This window comes from Cricetulus griseus, chromosome 7 (genome assembly GCF_003668045.3).
Source record: "Cricetulus griseus strain 17A/GY chromosome 7, alternate assembly CriGri-PICRH-1.0, whole genome shotgun sequence".
NCBI lineage: Eukaryota > Metazoa > Chordata > Mammalia > Rodentia > Cricetidae > Cricetulus > Cricetulus griseus.
In genome coordinates, this window is record NC_048600.1 from 45,495,931 (window position 1) to 45,513,534 (window position 17,604).

Sequence of the window (17,604 nt, forward strand, 5' to 3'; positions counted from 1 at the left end):
TGTTACAGTAACCACAGAAGGCAGAGTGAGACATGGAGAAGAAGGGCAGCAGCAAGGGGTGGGAGAAAGTCAGTGTGACCCTGGACTCTCAGTGGGGCTGAGGATAGTAACTATAAACACATGGGACTGGGCCAAGCAAAGAAGCAGAGTCCTGCTCAGTGCAGGGTGTGGTGAGACAAGCCACTGGTAGTGGAGAAATGTAGTGTAATTAGACACTCACTCAAGGGTTGCCCAAGCCCTACTCTTAGGCATACCCCAGGACAATAGCAAACAGGTAGAAGTGGGCCCAGAGAGGGGAGCCAGGACAAAGGCCAAGGCTAGGGGTGTGTGGGAGGACCAGAGCATGTTCCTAACACAACACAAAATCTAGGACTTGATGCTCTCAAGGGCCCTGATAATTTGGTAATGAAGATAAACTCATTTGGAAAAGCCAAAATCAGCTCCAAGAGCTGACACTTCTGACACTTTTTTTTGTGAGGGGGGCAGTTTCCAGACAGGGTTTCTCTCCCCCCCTCTCTCTCTTTTGTTTTTTTTTTTCGAGAGACAGGGTTTCTCTGTGGCTTTGGAGGCTGTCCTGGAACTAGCCCTTGTAGACCAGGCTGGTTTCAAACTCTCAGAGATCTGCCTGCCTCTGCCTCCTGAGTGCTGGGATTCAAGGTATGTGCCACCACTGCCCGACGACACTTCTGATTTTAAAAGGAACCCAACATCAACAACTATGCTCCCCATGGCTATCTAAGAAAAGTTCATCTTGGGCTGGAGAGATGGCTCAGAGGTTAAGAGCACTGACTGCTCTTCCAGAGGTCCTGAGTTCAATACCCAGAAACCACATGCTGGCTCACAACCATCCATTATGAGATCTGGTACCCTCTTCTTGTGTGCAGATATACATGGAAGTAGAATGTTGTATACATAATACATAAAATCTTTAAAAGAAAGAAAGAAAGAAAGAAAGAAAATTCCATCTTACATGATCCAGACCATGGCCAGCATTGAACACTCAGGCTTTCCAGGACTTAGGTGCCCTCACAGGCCAACTGCAAGCCATGCCTCCTGATCCCATCTGATGACATCTGTGCCAAGTACAGACCAGAGCAGTGACTCCTGCAGGAAGGTATTAACCAGAAGCCAGGAACCCTTAAACATTTTGTTGGGTACCATTCAGCTTCACTGGGGGAGGGGAAGCAGGAAGATCAATCTCAGGCTTGTCCTAACCCAGTCCCTCCTCCCCTTAGCCAGTGCCTAGAAAATCCCATTTGAAGTTTACATAGCTCCCTGGCTATCACAGGCCCTCTTCCTGGGGTCTCCCTTGAGAAAGGGAGTCCAGAACAGTGTTGGACTTTGAAGGAGAGAAAGGGCCATCCTCAACTTCTCCTGAACTTGGTCGTTCAGAAGACACTCACACCATACTCCTCTGCCACCTCAAATAAAATTCTATGAAGAATCTATAGAAAGGTAGACCAAGTGATAGAGGTTAAGGCAGAGAAAGGGAGAGCCTGATGCAGGCCCAGTCAGGGTCACATTCATATCCACCTATTAGGGGCTGCTCAGAGTTAGGTCCGGGGCTGAGCTTCAGGACTCTTGTGTAACAGGTCTTTCCAAATAATGACACAGAGACTTTTTATTAATTGTGAAAGCTTGGCCTTAGCTTAGGCTTGTTCCCAACTAGCTCTTAAAACTTAAATTGACCCGTTCATATTACTCTATATTCTGCCACGTGGCTTGTTACCTCTCCTCAGTACCTTATATCTGACTTCCTCCATGTCTGGCTGGTGAATGTCCAGCCTCTGATTCTTTCCCAGAGTTTCTATCTCTGCCTATCCTCTCCTGCCTAGTTATTGACTGTTCAGCTCTTTATTAAACTAATCAGAAGGTGTCTTAGGCAGGTGAAGTAAAACAGAGACACATCTTTACACAGTGTACAAAAAGGTTATCCCCAACACCTCCCCTTTAAGTCCAATACAAGGCTCTTTCTCTAACACCAATGGACTATATAGAATAAGAACAATTGTCAGGTAAGAAAACCATTCACAATGCCCATTTGTATTTGGCAACTTTGAGGAAAGTACTCTATTATCTATCCTATCTGGGTGAGTCAAAAGTTTTGTTTTTTTAAATATTTATTTATTTTATGTATACAAGTGCTCTATCTGCATGTGTGCCTGTACACTAGAATAGGGCATCTGACCTCACTAAAGATGGTTGTGCGCCATGTGGGAATTGAACTCAGGACCTCTGGAAGAGCAGCCAGTGCTCTTAACCTCTGAGCCATCTTTCCAGCCCCAAGTCCAAAGTTTTGTACCTAAACCACTTTCTATTACAACTTGTATTACCAACCTAAAAGTATATTTTTAGACATTAAAACATTTTATATTAAACAACTTAAGCTTTTATGTCTCTCAACCTTTATAAACTTCACATCTCTTTTGTGAGTTTATTTTCTGAATTTAGTAACAAGGAAAACTAAAACTATAACTATCTAGGTGGTGGCACACGCCTTTAAGCCTATCACTAGAGAGACAGACAGATTTCTTGAGTTCAAGGCCAGTCTGGTCTACAGAGTGGATTCCAGGTTAGGGCTACATAGAGAAACACTTTCTTGAAAAACTAAAAACTAAAAAATAAACAAACAACACTGGCTGCTCTTCCAGAGGTCCTGAGTTCAATTCCCAGAAAAAACATGGTGGCTCACAACCATCTATAATGAGATCTGGTGCTCTATTCTGGTATGCAGACCGAACACTGTATACATAATAAATAAATCTTAAAAAAATAAACAAACAAAACACACACACACACAAAAAAAGCCAGGCTGGGCATTGGTGGTGCACGCCTTTAATCCCAGCACTTGGGAGGCAGAGAACTCTGTGAGTTCGAGGTCAGTCTGGTCTACAGCGAGAGTTCCAGGACAGGCTCCAAAGCTACACAGAGCATCCCTGTCTCGAAAAACCAAAACAAACTAAAACAAACAAAACAAAACAAAAAAGACCCACAACTATAAATATTTAGTCTTCAACTCCATCAGAGACCTGAGAAGGATAAAATATTACTTGAGTAAACAGGAAGTACAGAGCAAGCAACTTTCAAAAGTGGCTGTGCCTACCACAGCCACTCTGCAACAAAACTTCTAATAAATGTGTAATTACGGTTGCTACGGTTGGTAGACTTGAATTTGAGAGGCCTCTAGGGCGGTTCCCAACAGGGGGTTACCTTGCTTGTCCCTTGTTAATCTGCATTCACTAGTCCAATGCTGGCCTTTTGCCACACTTGCATCCTCTGGAAGACTGGTATCTTCTTTATGACTTATCTCTAAAGAAACATTGTTTGTAGGAACGCTTGCTTATAATCCCTTTTGAATTGACCTTGTCTTGCCAAGGCAGAGGTAGGAGGACTGCTGAGAGTTCAAGGCCAGCCTGGTCTACAGAGTGAGTTCCCAGAGAGTCAGGGCTGCACAGAGAAAAAAACCAACCAAACCAAAACAAAAAAAAACCCCATGAACAAAAAAAGGACCTAATTATCCTTTTATTTATTTTTTGGTTTTTCGAGACCGGGTTTCTCGGTGGCTTTGGAGACTGTTCTGGAACTAGCTCTTATAGTCCAGGCTGCTCTCAAACTCACAGAAATCCGCCTGCCTTTGCCTCTGCCACCTGAATCAGGTGGAAGGTGTGTGCCACCACCGCCCAGCCTAATCGTCCTTTTAAAAGCATTCTGAATTATGCTTTTAAATTATCAAAAGCCAAGGATTCAATTAATATTTGTCTGACTTCTGGATCTGATATTATTTTATTTACAGCTGGGGTCTTGCGGAAAAAAATCAGTGAAGTCTTCTTTTGGGCCTTGTATAGTTTTAGTAAATGACTCAGACCTCTTTCTAAATTACTCAACCATTATCTACACTCACACCTCTATCCACCATGCTGACTGGACACACTTTGGACCGACATCTCAACAGCAACCCCAAGCAAGAGTAGTAGCCCATGTAAGCTTTGAACTGGCGGTGGACGTTTTTTGGTTTTTCGAGACAGGGTTTCTCTGTAGCTTTGGAGCCTATCCTGGCACTCGCTCTGGAGACCAGGCTGGCTTCGAACTCACAGAAATCCCACCTGCCTCTGCCTCCCGCGCGCTTGTATTAAAGGCGTGCGCCACCAACGCTCGGCTCTGGGGCATTTCTTAGAAAAAGAAAATTTGCAGACACTTTGAGACATGGATGCCCTCCACAACCACAAAGTACCCTTGTCTGCACACTCGTCGCCTCGCATTTCATTTCACTAGTCATTGACTGCTTTCTGTTATCTATCCGTGGACCTCGAGCTGGTGCCAGCTGTCTCAGCGTCACACTCAGCTCATCTGAGCCCCAGCAGTCCTAGCCATGGAGTCCTGCGCCTAGGACTGCAAAGCTCCACTCCGTAGCCACCCATTACGCCCTCAGGGTCTGACCCCGGCCTCTTAGTTTCCAAGTGCTCGCGACTGCTATGGTTTCCATGGAGCAGAACTAAATCCTGGCTGTCTATAAACCTCGCGTTCCCCACCTTTTCTCCTTTTCATCGGATGCCAGCAGCACTTTGGGATCTGGTGAGCTACTATGTCCTGCAAACCCTTGTCAATTGGAAACTGTAGGGCAATAGAAAAGACACAAGCACAATGCTCTTGCATTGGCCAGTGTACGTCACAGTTCGTATACGCTGTGGACTAGCCGAAGTCTCAACAGCGCCGCTGGTGTAGTGGTATCATGCAAGATTCCCATTCTTGCGACCCGGGTTCGATTCCCGGGCGGCGCAGTAGTCTTTTTCTGTTCATCTCTGAATGCTTTGTAATCTTAACCTCCTTCATAAAAAGGTGTGGCGTAAACGTAACAAACTTTTAGTGTGACAAACACGCTGAGAACACTGGCGCTTAACGAGGTGCTGGATTTTAGAGACTCCAGTAAACCACAGCCTCTACTCGATCCTTGATACCTACAGCCAAGCCTAGCCGCTGGGGCATCTCCTGCAGGTGCCGACCCATTAAGGAGTTGAGCGGTCTCCTAACAGTTACCCTGCAGCAGCGCACCCCCCATCCCCCACCCCGGTCAGTACGACCACAACTCCCGTAGTGCCCTGCGCAGGAGCTGAACTACAGCTCCCGTCATGCACCGCGCACATTCCTAGCTGGGCGGGCCGCACCGCAGCGATGATGGTGGCTGCGGCTGCTGAGCGAAACAAGGGACCCATCCTGTGCGTGCTCCGCCAGTATGTGGATCCTGCCCAGCGTGGCGTTCGCGTGCTCGAGGTGGCCTCCGGCTCCGGCCAGCATGCCACGCACTTTGCACAGGCTTTCCCTCACGCCGAATGGCAGCCGTCGGACGTGGACCAGCGCTGCCTGGACAGGTGTGGCGGCGCGGTGTCTCCCACTTGTGGCGGCATGGGGCTGAGCGAGCGACGGGGCTGGCGGAAGGGAAGACAGGGCGGGACAGGTCTGGGTGGTGGGACTGAGGAAGTGGAAGCGACCAGCTGCAGGACCGACAAAGCTACCCACTGAACGCTCCTAAGGACTTAGCCCCAGAGCCACTCGGGGGCTTGTGTGGCCCTCACCTATGCACTGCCCTTCACAGCATTGCCGCCGCCACTCAAGCCCAAGGGTTGTCCAATGTGAAGGCCCCGCTGTACCTGGACGTGACCTGGAAGTGGGAGCAATGGGGGGGGATACCGCCGCGATCGCTGGACCTGTTGCTCTGCATCAATATGATCCACATCAGCCCCCTGAACTGCACTGAGGTGAGGACCACTGTGAAGCACAGCTTTCATGTTGCAGGTAGGGAGGCCTGAGTTTCAAGCGTCCAGCTTACCCTGCCTCCCTCTCTTCAGGGGCTCTTCAAAGCAGCAGGACAGCTGCTTAAAACCAAGGCTGTGCTGATTACCTATGGGGTGAGTGACCGGCTCTACCTTAAGAGGTCCATAGCAGCCTTAGGGACCCAGTCTCCCGTTGCCCTGAGGCTAGGTCCTTGCCCTTTTCTTTCTTGGGAGCAGAGAGTGTTCTTTGAGTATTCTGGATCCCAGCCTACAAATCAGTCCCATGGGAACTACTGACCTTGGGCCCATGGATTGTGTCTCCTTGTTCCCACAGCCCTTTGCAGTCAATGGGAAGATCTCTCCCCAGAGCAATGTGGACTTTGACCTGACCCTCAGATGCAGGTCAGACCTGGGTGAGAGGCGGCTTGGCTCAGAGGGCAGGAGGCCTGGATAATTCTGCAAGTAACCTCTACCTCCCTCCCTGCAGGAACCCAGAGTGGGGCCTTCGTGACACAGCCCTCTTAGAAGAACTAGGCCAGGCCAATGGCTTGGTCCTGGAGAGGATGGTAGGTAGGGCAATGTGGGGGTGGGTAGTCTCCTTGTGACTAAGGGCCACTCCAGCAATGCATTTTTCCAGGTGGACATGCCAGCCAACAACAAATGCCTGATTTTCCGGAAAGAATAGCCTATTTCCTACTTCCCATGTGCCTGCATCTCTGACAAGGGTTCTGCCATGGTACAAACTAGACTTCAGCCCCTCCCTCACTGAGTCACTTCTTGGGATAAATTAGCCCCTCCTAGTCTGGTGGCCACAGGGCTGCAGAGAACCTGGGTCCAGTGGGGCCTTGAAATAAAGCCTTTCCAGCCAACTGTGGGACATCTATATCACACTGCTGGCTGGGAATACCTGGGGGAGGGCAAAAGGGGCTTAGTCTGAGGGAAGATTAGAGCATAGAGGGGTGGCTGAAGCAGGATTGAGCTGACTTTCCTCCTGTGTCCCTAGAGAGAAGCTTGTAGGTCTGTAGGAGGGCACCCAAGAGTGACTTGGTGCTGCTTGGTAACCTCAAGCAGAAATTGGAGCTCCATCTACTCACAGGACCCCAACTGAACAGACAGTGGTGATGGGGGTCTGCAGTTAGAAGGGAACCAGAGGCTATGAATCCCACAGGTACAGACATTTATTTAGCAGGAAGGAGGACAGGAACGGGGATTGTGGATAAAGCTAGTCTTGGAAGCGGTTGAGCAGTTCACAAGCCTTCTTCTCAAGCAGCTCTGCAATCTTCTTGACTCGCTTCTCACTGGCAGCACGAACATAGCTGTTGGCATCCAACATGGCCACACCTTCACGAACCTCACCCATGATGACCAGTGGCCCATCACCAGCTGTCACATTGGGGCATGGGCAGGCCCAGTCCATGCCACTCAATGTTACCTCCAGGTATTTGGTGCCCAAGAACTTGAGGCCCATCTTGTCATCTTTCAGCACATCATCTAAAGCCACACGAGCAATGCCACCCGCAGCCTCGGGCTCCTCCAGTACCTCTGTGAGTCGACCCACAATGGCAAAATCACTTCGGCACAAGCTCAGAGCCAGCTTGCTCTTGAGGCGGCAGGTGCGACAGGGTGGTGTGCGTGGTACAGGACAAGCATCTTCACAGCTCTCCCGGCTCTCAAAGTTATTGCTATTGCCTTCACAGCCACTGTATACAAAGGGGTGGCACTGTTGCAGCAGTGGGCTGTAGGCCCAGCGTGGTTCCCAGCCCTGGCAGGGGCCCTGAACGGCAGGTAGTGCACAGGCATCCCCAGGGCCACGGGCACAGGCCTGTTGGCATGCCTCATAGGTCTCAAAGCCCCGGGCAGCCCCATCACATTCGAGGGCTGGGAAGGTCATGCAGCTACCTCGCTGTGGGTCAAAGCGCCAAAGGACATGATGAGGGGTGGGGGGTCCAACACAGGCCTGTGTGTTAGGCTGGCACTCAGCCAGGGCCAGGACTCCTGGGTCCCTGTCCTGAGTATTTGCCCGCTGCAAAACAGAGAGGGGGAAGTCAGCCCGTAGCAGGCCAGCAGCATTGCGTGCAGTGCAGGTATACAGGCCTGCATCATCCAACTGGGCATTGTAGAGCACTAGCTGCCCAATACTGGTGACAACCACGTTGCCATACATCTGGTCAGGGCGCATGATCAGGTTCTTCCGCTGGTGGCTCTGTTTCTCCCACGTCACAGCAGGTGGCGGACGGCCGCTAACATCACAGTGGAGACTGGCTGTTCCCCCGACATGTACTGCCTGTGGTGAGGGGCTGTTGTACAGGGCAGGTGGCATGGGAGCAGCCCCAGGGGTTGGTCGAGCAGTGGTCTCAGGTGGTCCTGGGCTGCTGGGTGGCCAACTGAGAATGTGCTTGCAGGGTACAACATGCAGGTGGAGCCCCCGCAGGCAGGCCTCTGCATCCATATAGCAGCGGTTATAATAAGTGAGGCCATCAGATGCACAAGTGAAGCTGGGTTCTTTCTCGCAGCGGTCACGGCAGCGGCAAACTGGCTGCCCGTCCCAGATGTCACAGTCAGAGCCCTGTTGTGGGCACTGGAAGCCTTCACAGGAGGCTGCTGTCTCAGGTTCAGCTGGGCCACCACTGGGGAAGCGGGCTGCCACACAGCTCTGCAGCCCACATACATTGGTGCAGCACTTCTCAGATGCTGCACAGTCCTGAGGGACAGGGACAGTTTAGTGGAGCCCTGACCCCTTCCCAGCCTTGCCCATGCACTCACTACCCTGGGAGAAATGGCTGCCTCTCCCAAAGCTTGCTTCCCTATGGAAAATGGTGGCAGTACTTTCTGAACAGTGTGAGCAGCAAGGCCATACTGTGTGTCACCTTATTCAACCCCCTCAAAAAAAAAAAAAAAAAAAAAAAAAAAAAAGGCCACATTACCCCCCCCCCCCCCCCCCCCGTGCAGATGGAGCAGTGTGCAAGCAGCTGCTCTGCCATCAGAGGGCACACCACTTATGGAGATCTTTGTCCCCTTCCCAGTATGGAATATAAGGAAAGGATCACAGGCAGGGCAGGACCATCTGCAGGGGAAGGTCAGAGGCCTGGGTCCACATGACTTAAAGTGGTCAGGCAAGTCAGACAGAACTGGTGAGGATGAGTCAGTACAGGGATTGGAGATGTTCTTATTCTTCAGAGGTGAGGGCAAAAGGTGGCTGGAAGTGTGTGTGTGGGTATCCTTGACCCCTGTGTACAGGTCATGGCCCTAAATCTAGGTAAATGAGTATGGAGGAACCTCGGAGAAAGTGGACTCCTAGGGTTGGGGTCTACTCCCCCCACTGAGTAAAGAGCTGGGGTGGGGCCCAGGATCCCACGAGATGCCAGTGCTCACCTGGTCCCTGGTGCACTCACGCTCACAGGTGCTCTGGGCGTCCACCCACAGGTGGGGGCTGAGCTGGTTGGGGCACATGCCAGGGTGGCTTCCAGGATCTGGCAGCAGGTTAGTCTCCGAGGTCAGATGGATGAGCCCGAAGACAAAGAGCAGAGGCAGGAGTGGCTGTGGGGCAGGCATGGGGACCACAGGGCCAGGGGGTGGGAGTTTGTGGCCACCAGCCACTCTTGGAGCCAGGACTCCCTACAGGCATCCACCTTATAGGGTCCTGGGCCTAGGATTGCTACCCCTGCCTCAAAGGACCCTGTTCTGTGACTTCCTCGGCCCCCACCCCCTGAATATTGGAGCCCACAGCTGAGGCTCCTTTCTGGCAATGTGAATAGGTATTCTGGGGTCTCTCAGAACCTGTCCACAAAGTACTGGCTGGCCGTCTCCCAACCACTGTAGGTGGCTCCCAGGCTCTGGTCAGCATAGGACTGGGAATGGAAGAAGAGGAAGGGTTGGGGAGGGGCCAGAGGCCCTGAAGCTCAGAGCAACTGACCACTAGGGTCACCAAGGGGCGGAGAAGGGCCGGCTACATCAGGGAGGGGAACGCTGTAATCTGAGCCCCCCCCCCAAGCTGAAGCCCAGCAGGGATCAAAGTCTCCTTAAAGACCCTCCCACCCTCTACTCAGGGAGGAGGGGCAGGGCTGGTAGATTTCAGCTTTTGTCCTCAGCCAGTCTCCAGCCCTAGCTAGTTTAGGTTTTCTCCAAAGGCTGCCAAGGATGGCACCTGTCACAAGTATAGGCAAGACACATCTTCAGCTGGCAAGTGGTAGAGGTTCTGTTTTCTGTCAGGAACCTTCAAGTGTCACACTTGCCAGCAGGTTTTGGCATAGAATAAAAAACCTCCTAGGGTATCTGCCATGGTGGTGCACACCTGTAATCTCCTGAGGAGCAGGTGGTGGCAGGAGAATCCAGACTGAGGCCAGCCCAAAGCTACACAGTAAATTCCAAGACAGCCTGGCTACATAAGGAGACATTGTTTCTAAAAGACAAAAAGCAAACCATGTCAGGGCACAACTCAGCAGGATTTACCCTCCAAGACACACCTGTTTTTCTACAACAGGGCTCCTGGCTCCATAGCCAGGCTGCTATGCCACTCAGCTCCTTCAAATAGGCAAGGCAGGAACAAAATAAAATGGCTACCTTAGCAGGGTGGTGGTGCACGCCTTTAATCCCAGCACTCAGGAGGCAGACAGAGGCAGGTGGATCTCTGTGAGTTCAAGCCCAGCCTGATCTACAGAGTTTCAGGACTGACTCCAAAGCTACCAAGAAACCCTGTCTCCAAAAACAAAACAAAACAAACAAACAAAAAACCCCACAAAACAAAACGCTAGCTTGTCTGGGTGGAAACATGATCCGTGTGCACTGGCCAGAGACAGTCTCATGGCAGTGACTGTGGTGCATAGTATAAAAAAGGGCACAGAGAAGCCACCAAACTGACCACACACAGGGCTAGATATGTGATTGTCTCAAGGGATGGCCAAGCACATCCTTCAAAGACCAAGCATCCTAGATGTTGCTCAGGGATCTAAGTACATTCAAATCTTGCTCCAACAACCCATCATGAGGGCCAGCATCTATTCTTTAACTGGACTAGAGGCTCCACCACTGTGGGGGAGGGCAGGGAGATCAAAGCTGGTGGCAAGACAAAGGGCCTGCCTGGAATCTGCCTTTCCAAACCGTTTCTGTGGCTCCAGAAGTCCCCAGGGAGTGGTTTTCTCAGAGACAGGAAGGAAAAAGTCTGTGTGACCTTTTGTCTGACCTTCTGACCCAGGAGGCAGGGTAATAAGAGCCTGGTCTGGCCAGAAGATCAAGAGATGGCTACCAGGCGCCAGTGTCTGCTGCCTTACAAAAGAGCTGTGGGTGAGCTCTGATTCCTGGTGATGAGGGGGCAGGGATGCTCCTGAGGAAAAGTGCAGGTGGTACCTAAGTCAGAGGCCATGTTTAGAGTGAACTGTACTGCCCCACTCAGCTTTGCCTTCCAGTGTATCAGACATAACCCTAGCTGAGCAGGGCCCTGCAGAACCCCGTAACTGCTAGATGGTTTCCTTCAAAAGTTATCAGCTCCAGGTCCCACTTGCAGATGTCCTTGAAACTGTGGTAAACTATGTGAGATGGTCTGCTGTAGGCTATGAGCAAAGGCTCTGTGAATAGCAAGGCTGTCTGATACTAGCCTGGCCAGGACCAAACCCCAGGAAACAGTGTGGCTTGTAACCAGGCCTGGCTACTTTGCAGCTGGGAATGTGAACCCAGTGGATGGATGGTTGCAGGTCACCAAGGTCAGCTGCAGGGGACAGTTAACAAAGCCTGGGATCATTCTGGCAGGCACAAAGCAGTGGCTTCTATGGTAGAGCACAGTTCCAGACACCCCTCACCACCCCCAACAAACCACTGCCCAATGAAGTCAGACTGATGTTCACAAAGAAAGACAGGAGCTCACTGCTGAAGTACATTTACTGTACAAAGAAGTAAGAACAAAGAACCCAGGAATGGTGGAGTCCACAGCAGCAAGGGTAGTGTTGATGGTGTGCACGCAGGCCAATCCAGGTCCTCAAAGTCTACACCATTCTACTAGAGATTCAGAGAAAAGGTCTCTATCAACAGCAACAGGACTGGTGGGGAAGGGTGATGCTTGATTGTATCCAGCCTCTGGGCCAGGTCCCAGGGGCTGCTGCTTATCAGGCAGTTCCCACAACCACAGCCCTGTCCCTACAGGCATTAACCTAATCTCCCAGAACAGCAGGCCGGCGCTGTGTCTACCAGTGCCCTCGTAACACCCATGGCAAGATGGTCTTAAGAAATGTGCACTAAGAAGGACCCCAGTAAGGGGTCATGGCTCCTGCTATGGCCAAAGCCCTGAGGGCAGGAGGTAGAGTTAAGCACCAGCGTGCCTGAGGGCTGTATCAACAGGCAAAGACAGGGAAGCAGTCACATAGGACATCCACTGGGGACAACATCCCCACAGGGGTGAAGGCTGACTAGAACAGATTGGGGTAGGAGGAGCATTACGGAGGAATAGTCCATGGCTTCAGAAGTTGCTCCAGCTAGTGGGTCCCTAACAAGGGGCTTGATGTCTACCCCTATGGTTGAGGCTGCTGTTCCAGAGAGTGTCACTAAGAAACAGTTTAAAGAGATTCCAGTGACAAGAACTTATAGGCAGAAGGGCCACAATAGGCAAGGAGCAGCTATGAAACACAGTCAAAGTTGATGAGTTCAAGCTGCTGGACACTGAGGTCCTAGGCCCTGTGCCCAATGCCCAGAACCACTGGAGGCCATCAAGCACTTGAGTCTACAGAAAGCTCTGCCTCAACTTGGAGATGCTGAGTATATAGTAAACATCACCCAAAGTGCCAGGGCACAATGGGGAGGGATGCAAGTGGGGTTCCCAGGTACAACCAACTTTTCTCCTAGGCCTCAGGAACAGAACCCTTGCCTATGTCTAGCATACTGACCACCTTTGTCAGAATGGACGCTGCAGCCAAGTCTGCTGCCAGAGCATCTGTTTCCCACTGGCCTCTGAGCAACATCAACACCCAGGAAGGGTCTTTGTAAATCCAAACATCATCTGGCTTCAACACTGAAACCCTCCATCACTGCTTCATTCCTCCTTCCCTGACATCCTGAGCTTCCCCAACGGCTGATGTGGCTATGAGGGGTATATAGGCTTCCCTGACAGCCCTTTAAAAATGTACAAAACAGGTAAAATGTTCTCCATATAAATAAGGGGAGCCAGGCTCACTCCCAGCCTGGAGTCCAGAATTGGTTCAGACCTGGTCCCCGTAGCACCAGCAGCCCTGCTGCCTGGTCCGTGGAGCATGTTTTCTCCTGCACGCCCCTCCCCTCCACTAGCTCAGATGTGGAGGAAAGCCCGGAGAGACCCAGGCAGGGTTGTGTAGCCAAGTCTTCCTGCACACAGCAGGGCCTAGTGCCTGGCCATGAGTGCTCCAGCGTAAGCCCCGAGTCTGAACAGGCGGAACCCACAGGTCCCGCTAGGAGATCTTGCAGTTGCTCCGAGAACAGTTCTGAGGTGGGCTCTGGGGGGGGCGGATGGACTTGGACCTCTTAAGACTGTTGCCCTTGCTGCCACTGCCCCCAGTCCCACTTGCCAGGGAGTAGGATCGGCCGTGCATCATGACAGCGTTCATGCCGTTGGCCATGGAAAAGGACTTGAGGTGGCTCTTGATGGTGACAGGTAGTGGAAGCTTGTCAATGAGGTGCACGGGGGTACAGGAGACAATGGCACGGCAGCAGAGGTCCTGCAGGCTGAAAACTGTGAAGAGAGGGTAAGAAGGAGGGGGGAACAGACAGGTAATGAGGTTTTGTGAGAGGAGCTGTTAAGAGGTACATGGTCCTCAGACTACCTGTAAAGCCTGGCTGAGTCTTAAAACTCCTGGTGGCCTCACCAGCTCAGGCTCCTGGATGCCCCACTATCTGTCCAATGGGTGGCTCCCAACTCCTGCCTTCTTAGAGCAGAAAACACTACAAAGTGTTGCTGGGAGAGGCCAGTCTGTCCAGCTGCTCTATGAGACTGGAGGTGGGTGAGGAGGCAGACTAACTTTGGAATACAGCCCTTGCTATAACTCTGGTTGGGGTTAACTCAGTCTTTCCTGGCTATATTTGGAAGAAGTCTTTTGGCTCATGAGAGGGATTTAGTTACCCTGTTCTCCTCCGTGGCTTCATCTTAGGGTGACATTGTGATCATCTTTGTGCCCTACTAGAAAGTACCCCAAGAATAAGGTCATCGTTAAGACAATGATGGACAGTGATGGACATTGCTGGGCTGCACACACTGTTTCTGTGACCACCAGCAGTGAAGGTGACTGTGCAGAGATCTGCTCTCAAAGCATGGCAGAGGAAGAGATCACTTGATCTAGGTCTGGGCAGGCAGCCCATGTGACTACAGCTTTTTTTTTTTTTGTTTTGTTTTGTTTTGTTTTTCGAGACAGGGTTTCTCTTTGTAGACCAGGCTGGCCTCGAACTCACAGAGATCCACTTGCCTCTGCCTCCCGAGTGCTGGGATTAAAGGCGTGTGCCACCACTTCCCAGCCAGCTTTCAAGAGACTACCTACACTCCGAATCTACTATTGATGCCTGCAGCTCCACCATCAGCCCCCAGGACTCCACTAGCTAGCATCCTAGATGAACTAAGCCTCAGTCCCACCTCGATTGGGCCTCCAGATCTTCTCCATGCCATGCCGCATAAGCACGATACGAGAGAGCTCAGTAAAGGACTCAATGACGTTGAAGTTGCACAGGGGGCTGACTTCAAAGAAGGTCATGCAGTTCTTCTCTGCGTAGGCTCGGGCCTGCTCCGTTGGGACTTGCCGCTTGAAGGCCAGGTGCAGCCGGTTTCCAACCAGGATCCGGGGAACACCAGGTGCATGCTTAGGAGGGATTCAGAACTTAGCAGAGGCACAATCAAATGCCACCCCCACCCCTTAGCCATAGGCAGAGCTCCTAGTGTCTGCATTCTGCAATGAAGCAAGTCTAGGAAGGTCTGGACGGAACCAGATAGACAGCGGAGTCCAGTTGTTTATTGTTGAACAATGCTTCCAGGGTAGGAAAAAACTACAGTGGGCAGCACTACCAGGCATGCCCCAATTACAGCTTGGTCCTACAGTCTCTCCTGGAGAGGCCCAAACCCATGCCTACCTCATCGATTTCCTTGATCCACCGGTCAATGCCATCAAAGGACCAACGGTTGGTGATGTCATACACAAGGAGGATTCCCTGTGAGTTAGATGGATGGAGATTATCCACAGCCATATCTGGGCCCATTCCCAGGAAAATCTTGCTGGATAGGAGTAGTCACAATTCCTAGGTAGGGCTAGGAATATGGCTCAGAAGACTTTATAGATCATTATTAGCATGGTCATGACCTACAGGCGGGAAATGCATTGGCCACACAACAGGAGAGCATCAGGGAGGGACCTTCTGTGAATTAAATTGGCCCATCCCACATATGCCATCCTGTCCATCCCTTGAGAACACGGCTGGGGCAGAATTGACTTTTTAACAATTGTTTAAATCCAGGCCAGTCACAGGCATTACTCTGAAATCATTCAAAAGACACACAGGTTAAGCCTCCACACACAGGTCTAAGCTTTGGTTGGGGGAGGGGTTATGAAGAACTACAGAACTCACTAGAGGGCCAAGTATTCCGAAAAGTCAGTCCATCAGCAAACTCCGCCCTAGGGGCACCTGGGGCTGAATGGAGGCAGCTCTGAGTTTTTCAACTCCAAACTTGTACAGCAGAATGTCAGTCACTCAAGGAGCAGTAGTCAGTGAGAGCTGCCCCAGTCAGGCTAAGCAGGATTTGCTACAGGGCCTTTCCTGCCACATCCCTTAGAGACCAATTACTGGGAGTTCAGCTCTGGGCTGTCTCCATCTGCCTCAAACATCCCAGGGGGGCCACCATCACGGATTCTCCAGCAGGGGCGATAGTGAGCACACTGCCCACCACACAGGGTTAACACACAACTCAGCCTCTCCGGCCTGAGTTGACTTTGAGAGTTTCAGCAACCTGAGTCCACCCACTGAATCACCCACTCCTCTTCCATAGGTTCTCATACATGGAGGCCAGAGAAGGGCAGAGATGGGAGGAGGAGGAGGAAAACAGAACTGCCATTTCTGAAAAACTCAGGCTAGCTCCAAGTCTTACTAAGACAAAGGTACCCTTAACCAAGAGGTAACTAACAGGCCTGGCTTGATCAAGCAGGGCAGCAGCTGGGGAGGAACTTCTCTAGCCTGGAGGGGCCCATACCTACCTTGAGGTCCGATATTACCGAGAGGAGCCAAACTGGATGGAATGGTCGGACCTCAAGGAGCCGGGTCAGTGGGTGAAAAATGTTAATTTGTTTTTGGTTTTTGTCTTTTTTCCAAGACAGGGTTTCTCTGTTTAACAGTCCTGGCTATCCTGTAACTCACTTTGTAGACCAGGTTGGCCTTGAACTCACTGAGATCCACCTACCTCTGCCTCCCAAGTGCTGGGATTAAAGGTGTGTCACTACCACCCAGCTGAAAAATGTTAATATTTATTATAATAACTAAACATGGCAGAAATGGAGGTCCACATTTATAATCCTATCACTCAGGAGACTAAGGCAGGGGGACTGCTGCAAACTAGAGGCCACTCTAGTTACTAGTCTAGATAGCTAGGTCTAGGCCAGTCAGAGATACATAGCAAGACCCTGACTCAAAAACTATGATGGTTTAAATGAAAATAGCCCCCAGAGGGGGCCTAGTCCCCAGCTGATGAACTAATTAGGAAGAATTAGGAGGTATGTCCTTGTTGAAGGATGTGGGTTGCTAGGAGTGTCTGTCTTGCTCTTTCCGCCTGTCCACAGATCAGGACGTAAAGCTCCCAGATACTTCTGTAGCACCATGCCTGCCTGCATACTACCATGCTCTTGCCATCATGAGAATAATGAACTAAGTCTCCGAAACACATGCCTCCAATAAATGTGTTCTTTTAGCCAGAAGGTGGTAACTCACACCTATAATTCCAGCACTTGGGAGGCAGAGGTAGGTGGATCTCTGAGTTCAAGGCCAGCCTGGTCTATGAAGAAAGTTCCAGAGCAGCCAGGACTACACAGAGAGACCTTATCCTGAAAAACAAAAAACAAACAAAAAAAGTGTTTTGTAATAAGAAGTTGCCTTGGTCATGGTATCTCTTCATAAAAGCTTAACAGTAACTAAGTAACTAAGAAAAAACCAACCAACAATTAATAACCAAGTCTCTACTCCCTTCCCAAATCAACAAATAAGCACATATCTAGGATGAACCTGTTGCTTGAGCACAAAGAAAACTCTCATCTGCTGAGAGAGTCCAGACTTTGGAGGTCACTGTCCCACTTATAGCATCACAGCATGTAGCGATTCAAAGGTGTGCCAAAGACCACCCTCAAAGGACTAATCTCAGCATGCTTTAACAATGAAGGGTTTCTTTTGGGGAGGTGTGGGGTAAGAGGGGGCAGCTACAACATAGTTCAGTTGCATAGTTATAGCCTAGAATACACGAAGCCCTGGATTCTAACCCTGGCACAACAAAAGTAGGAGGGAGAAGGGAGAGAGGGAGAAAATGTCCAATGATAAGGGGCTGGGTGTATAGCTAAGTGGCACAGCATACAGTTTGCAAAGCTCTGAATTCTATACAGAGCATAGCAAAAGCAACAAAAGAAAAAAGTTCTAAGTAATTATAGTTAACAATAACAGTAAATTGGGAAGTGGGAATACAGATTCCCTTAGCTATGCATGCTGACACTTCAAAGAATGAAAGTATAAACAAAGGACACGATGTATAAGAAGTTTACACAAATAAGAAACAGGTAGTACGAGGCTAGATGGCTTTTAATCTCCTGTTTATGTAGACCCTAACTTTTTGCCATATCCAGAATTTATGTTCTATTTAAAACAAGTG

The 17,604-nt window shown here is 50.5% G+C and overlaps 3 protein-coding genes and 1 non-coding gene across 5 annotated transcripts in view; 2 read left to right on the top strand and 2 right to left on the bottom strand.

The window, feature by feature from the left end:
• Positions 1-4,707: 4,707 nt before the first annotated feature.
• On the top strand, positions 4,708-4,778 carry Trnag-ccc. The gene has a single exon. It is a non-coding gene; the product is annotated as a tRNA-Gly (tRNA).
• Positions 4,779-5,134: 356 nt separating this feature from the next.
• Positions 5,135-6,638, top strand: Mettl26 (methyltransferase like 26). 2 transcript variants are annotated; one of them, XM_027425104.2, is made up of 6 exons: positions 5,135-5,366; positions 5,591-5,753; positions 5,844-5,903; positions 6,103-6,170; positions 6,256-6,334; positions 6,406-6,638. In XM_027425104.2, exons 1-6 carry the CDS (start codon positions 5,170-5,172, stop codon positions 6,451-6,453), a joined length of 615 nt encoding a protein of 204 aa, XP_027280905.1. In that variant the 5' UTR covers positions 5,135-5,169; the 3' UTR covers positions 6,454-6,638. The 2 variants fall into 2 exon arrangements, with proteins under 2 accessions (XP_027280905.1, XP_027280906.1); XM_027425105.2 differs by lacking the exon at positions 5,844-5,903.
• A 290-nt stretch (positions 6,639-6,928) lies between these two features.
• On the bottom strand, positions 6,929-11,486 carry Wfikkn1 (WAP, follistatin/kazal, immunoglobulin, kunitz and netrin domain containing 1). The gene is made up of 2 exons (XM_027425103.2): positions 9,141-11,486; positions 6,929-8,469 (listed from the first exon to the last, which is right to left on the bottom strand). The coding sequence occupies exons 1-2, from the start codon at positions 9,318-9,320 to the stop codon at positions 6,991-6,993; spliced, it is 1,659 nt and encodes a 552-aa protein (XP_027280904.1). The 5' UTR covers positions 9,321-11,486; the 3' UTR covers positions 6,929-6,990.
• Positions 11,487-11,621: 135 nt separating this feature from the next.
• Positions 11,622-17,604, bottom strand: part of Rab40c (RAB40C, member RAS oncogene family) — a 35,152-nt gene continuing 29,169 nt past the window's right edge. The window contains exons 5-7 of the mRNA XM_027425106.2: positions 14,838-14,915; positions 14,347-14,569; positions 11,622-13,455 (exon numbers count right to left, since the gene is read on the bottom strand). Of these exons, the coding sequence (XP_027280907.1) occupies positions 13,175-13,455; positions 14,347-14,569; positions 14,838-14,915 (582 nt within the window). The 3' untranslated portion in view covers positions 11,622-13,174. The remainder of the gene's footprint in view (positions 13,456-14,346; positions 14,570-14,837; positions 14,916-17,604) is intronic.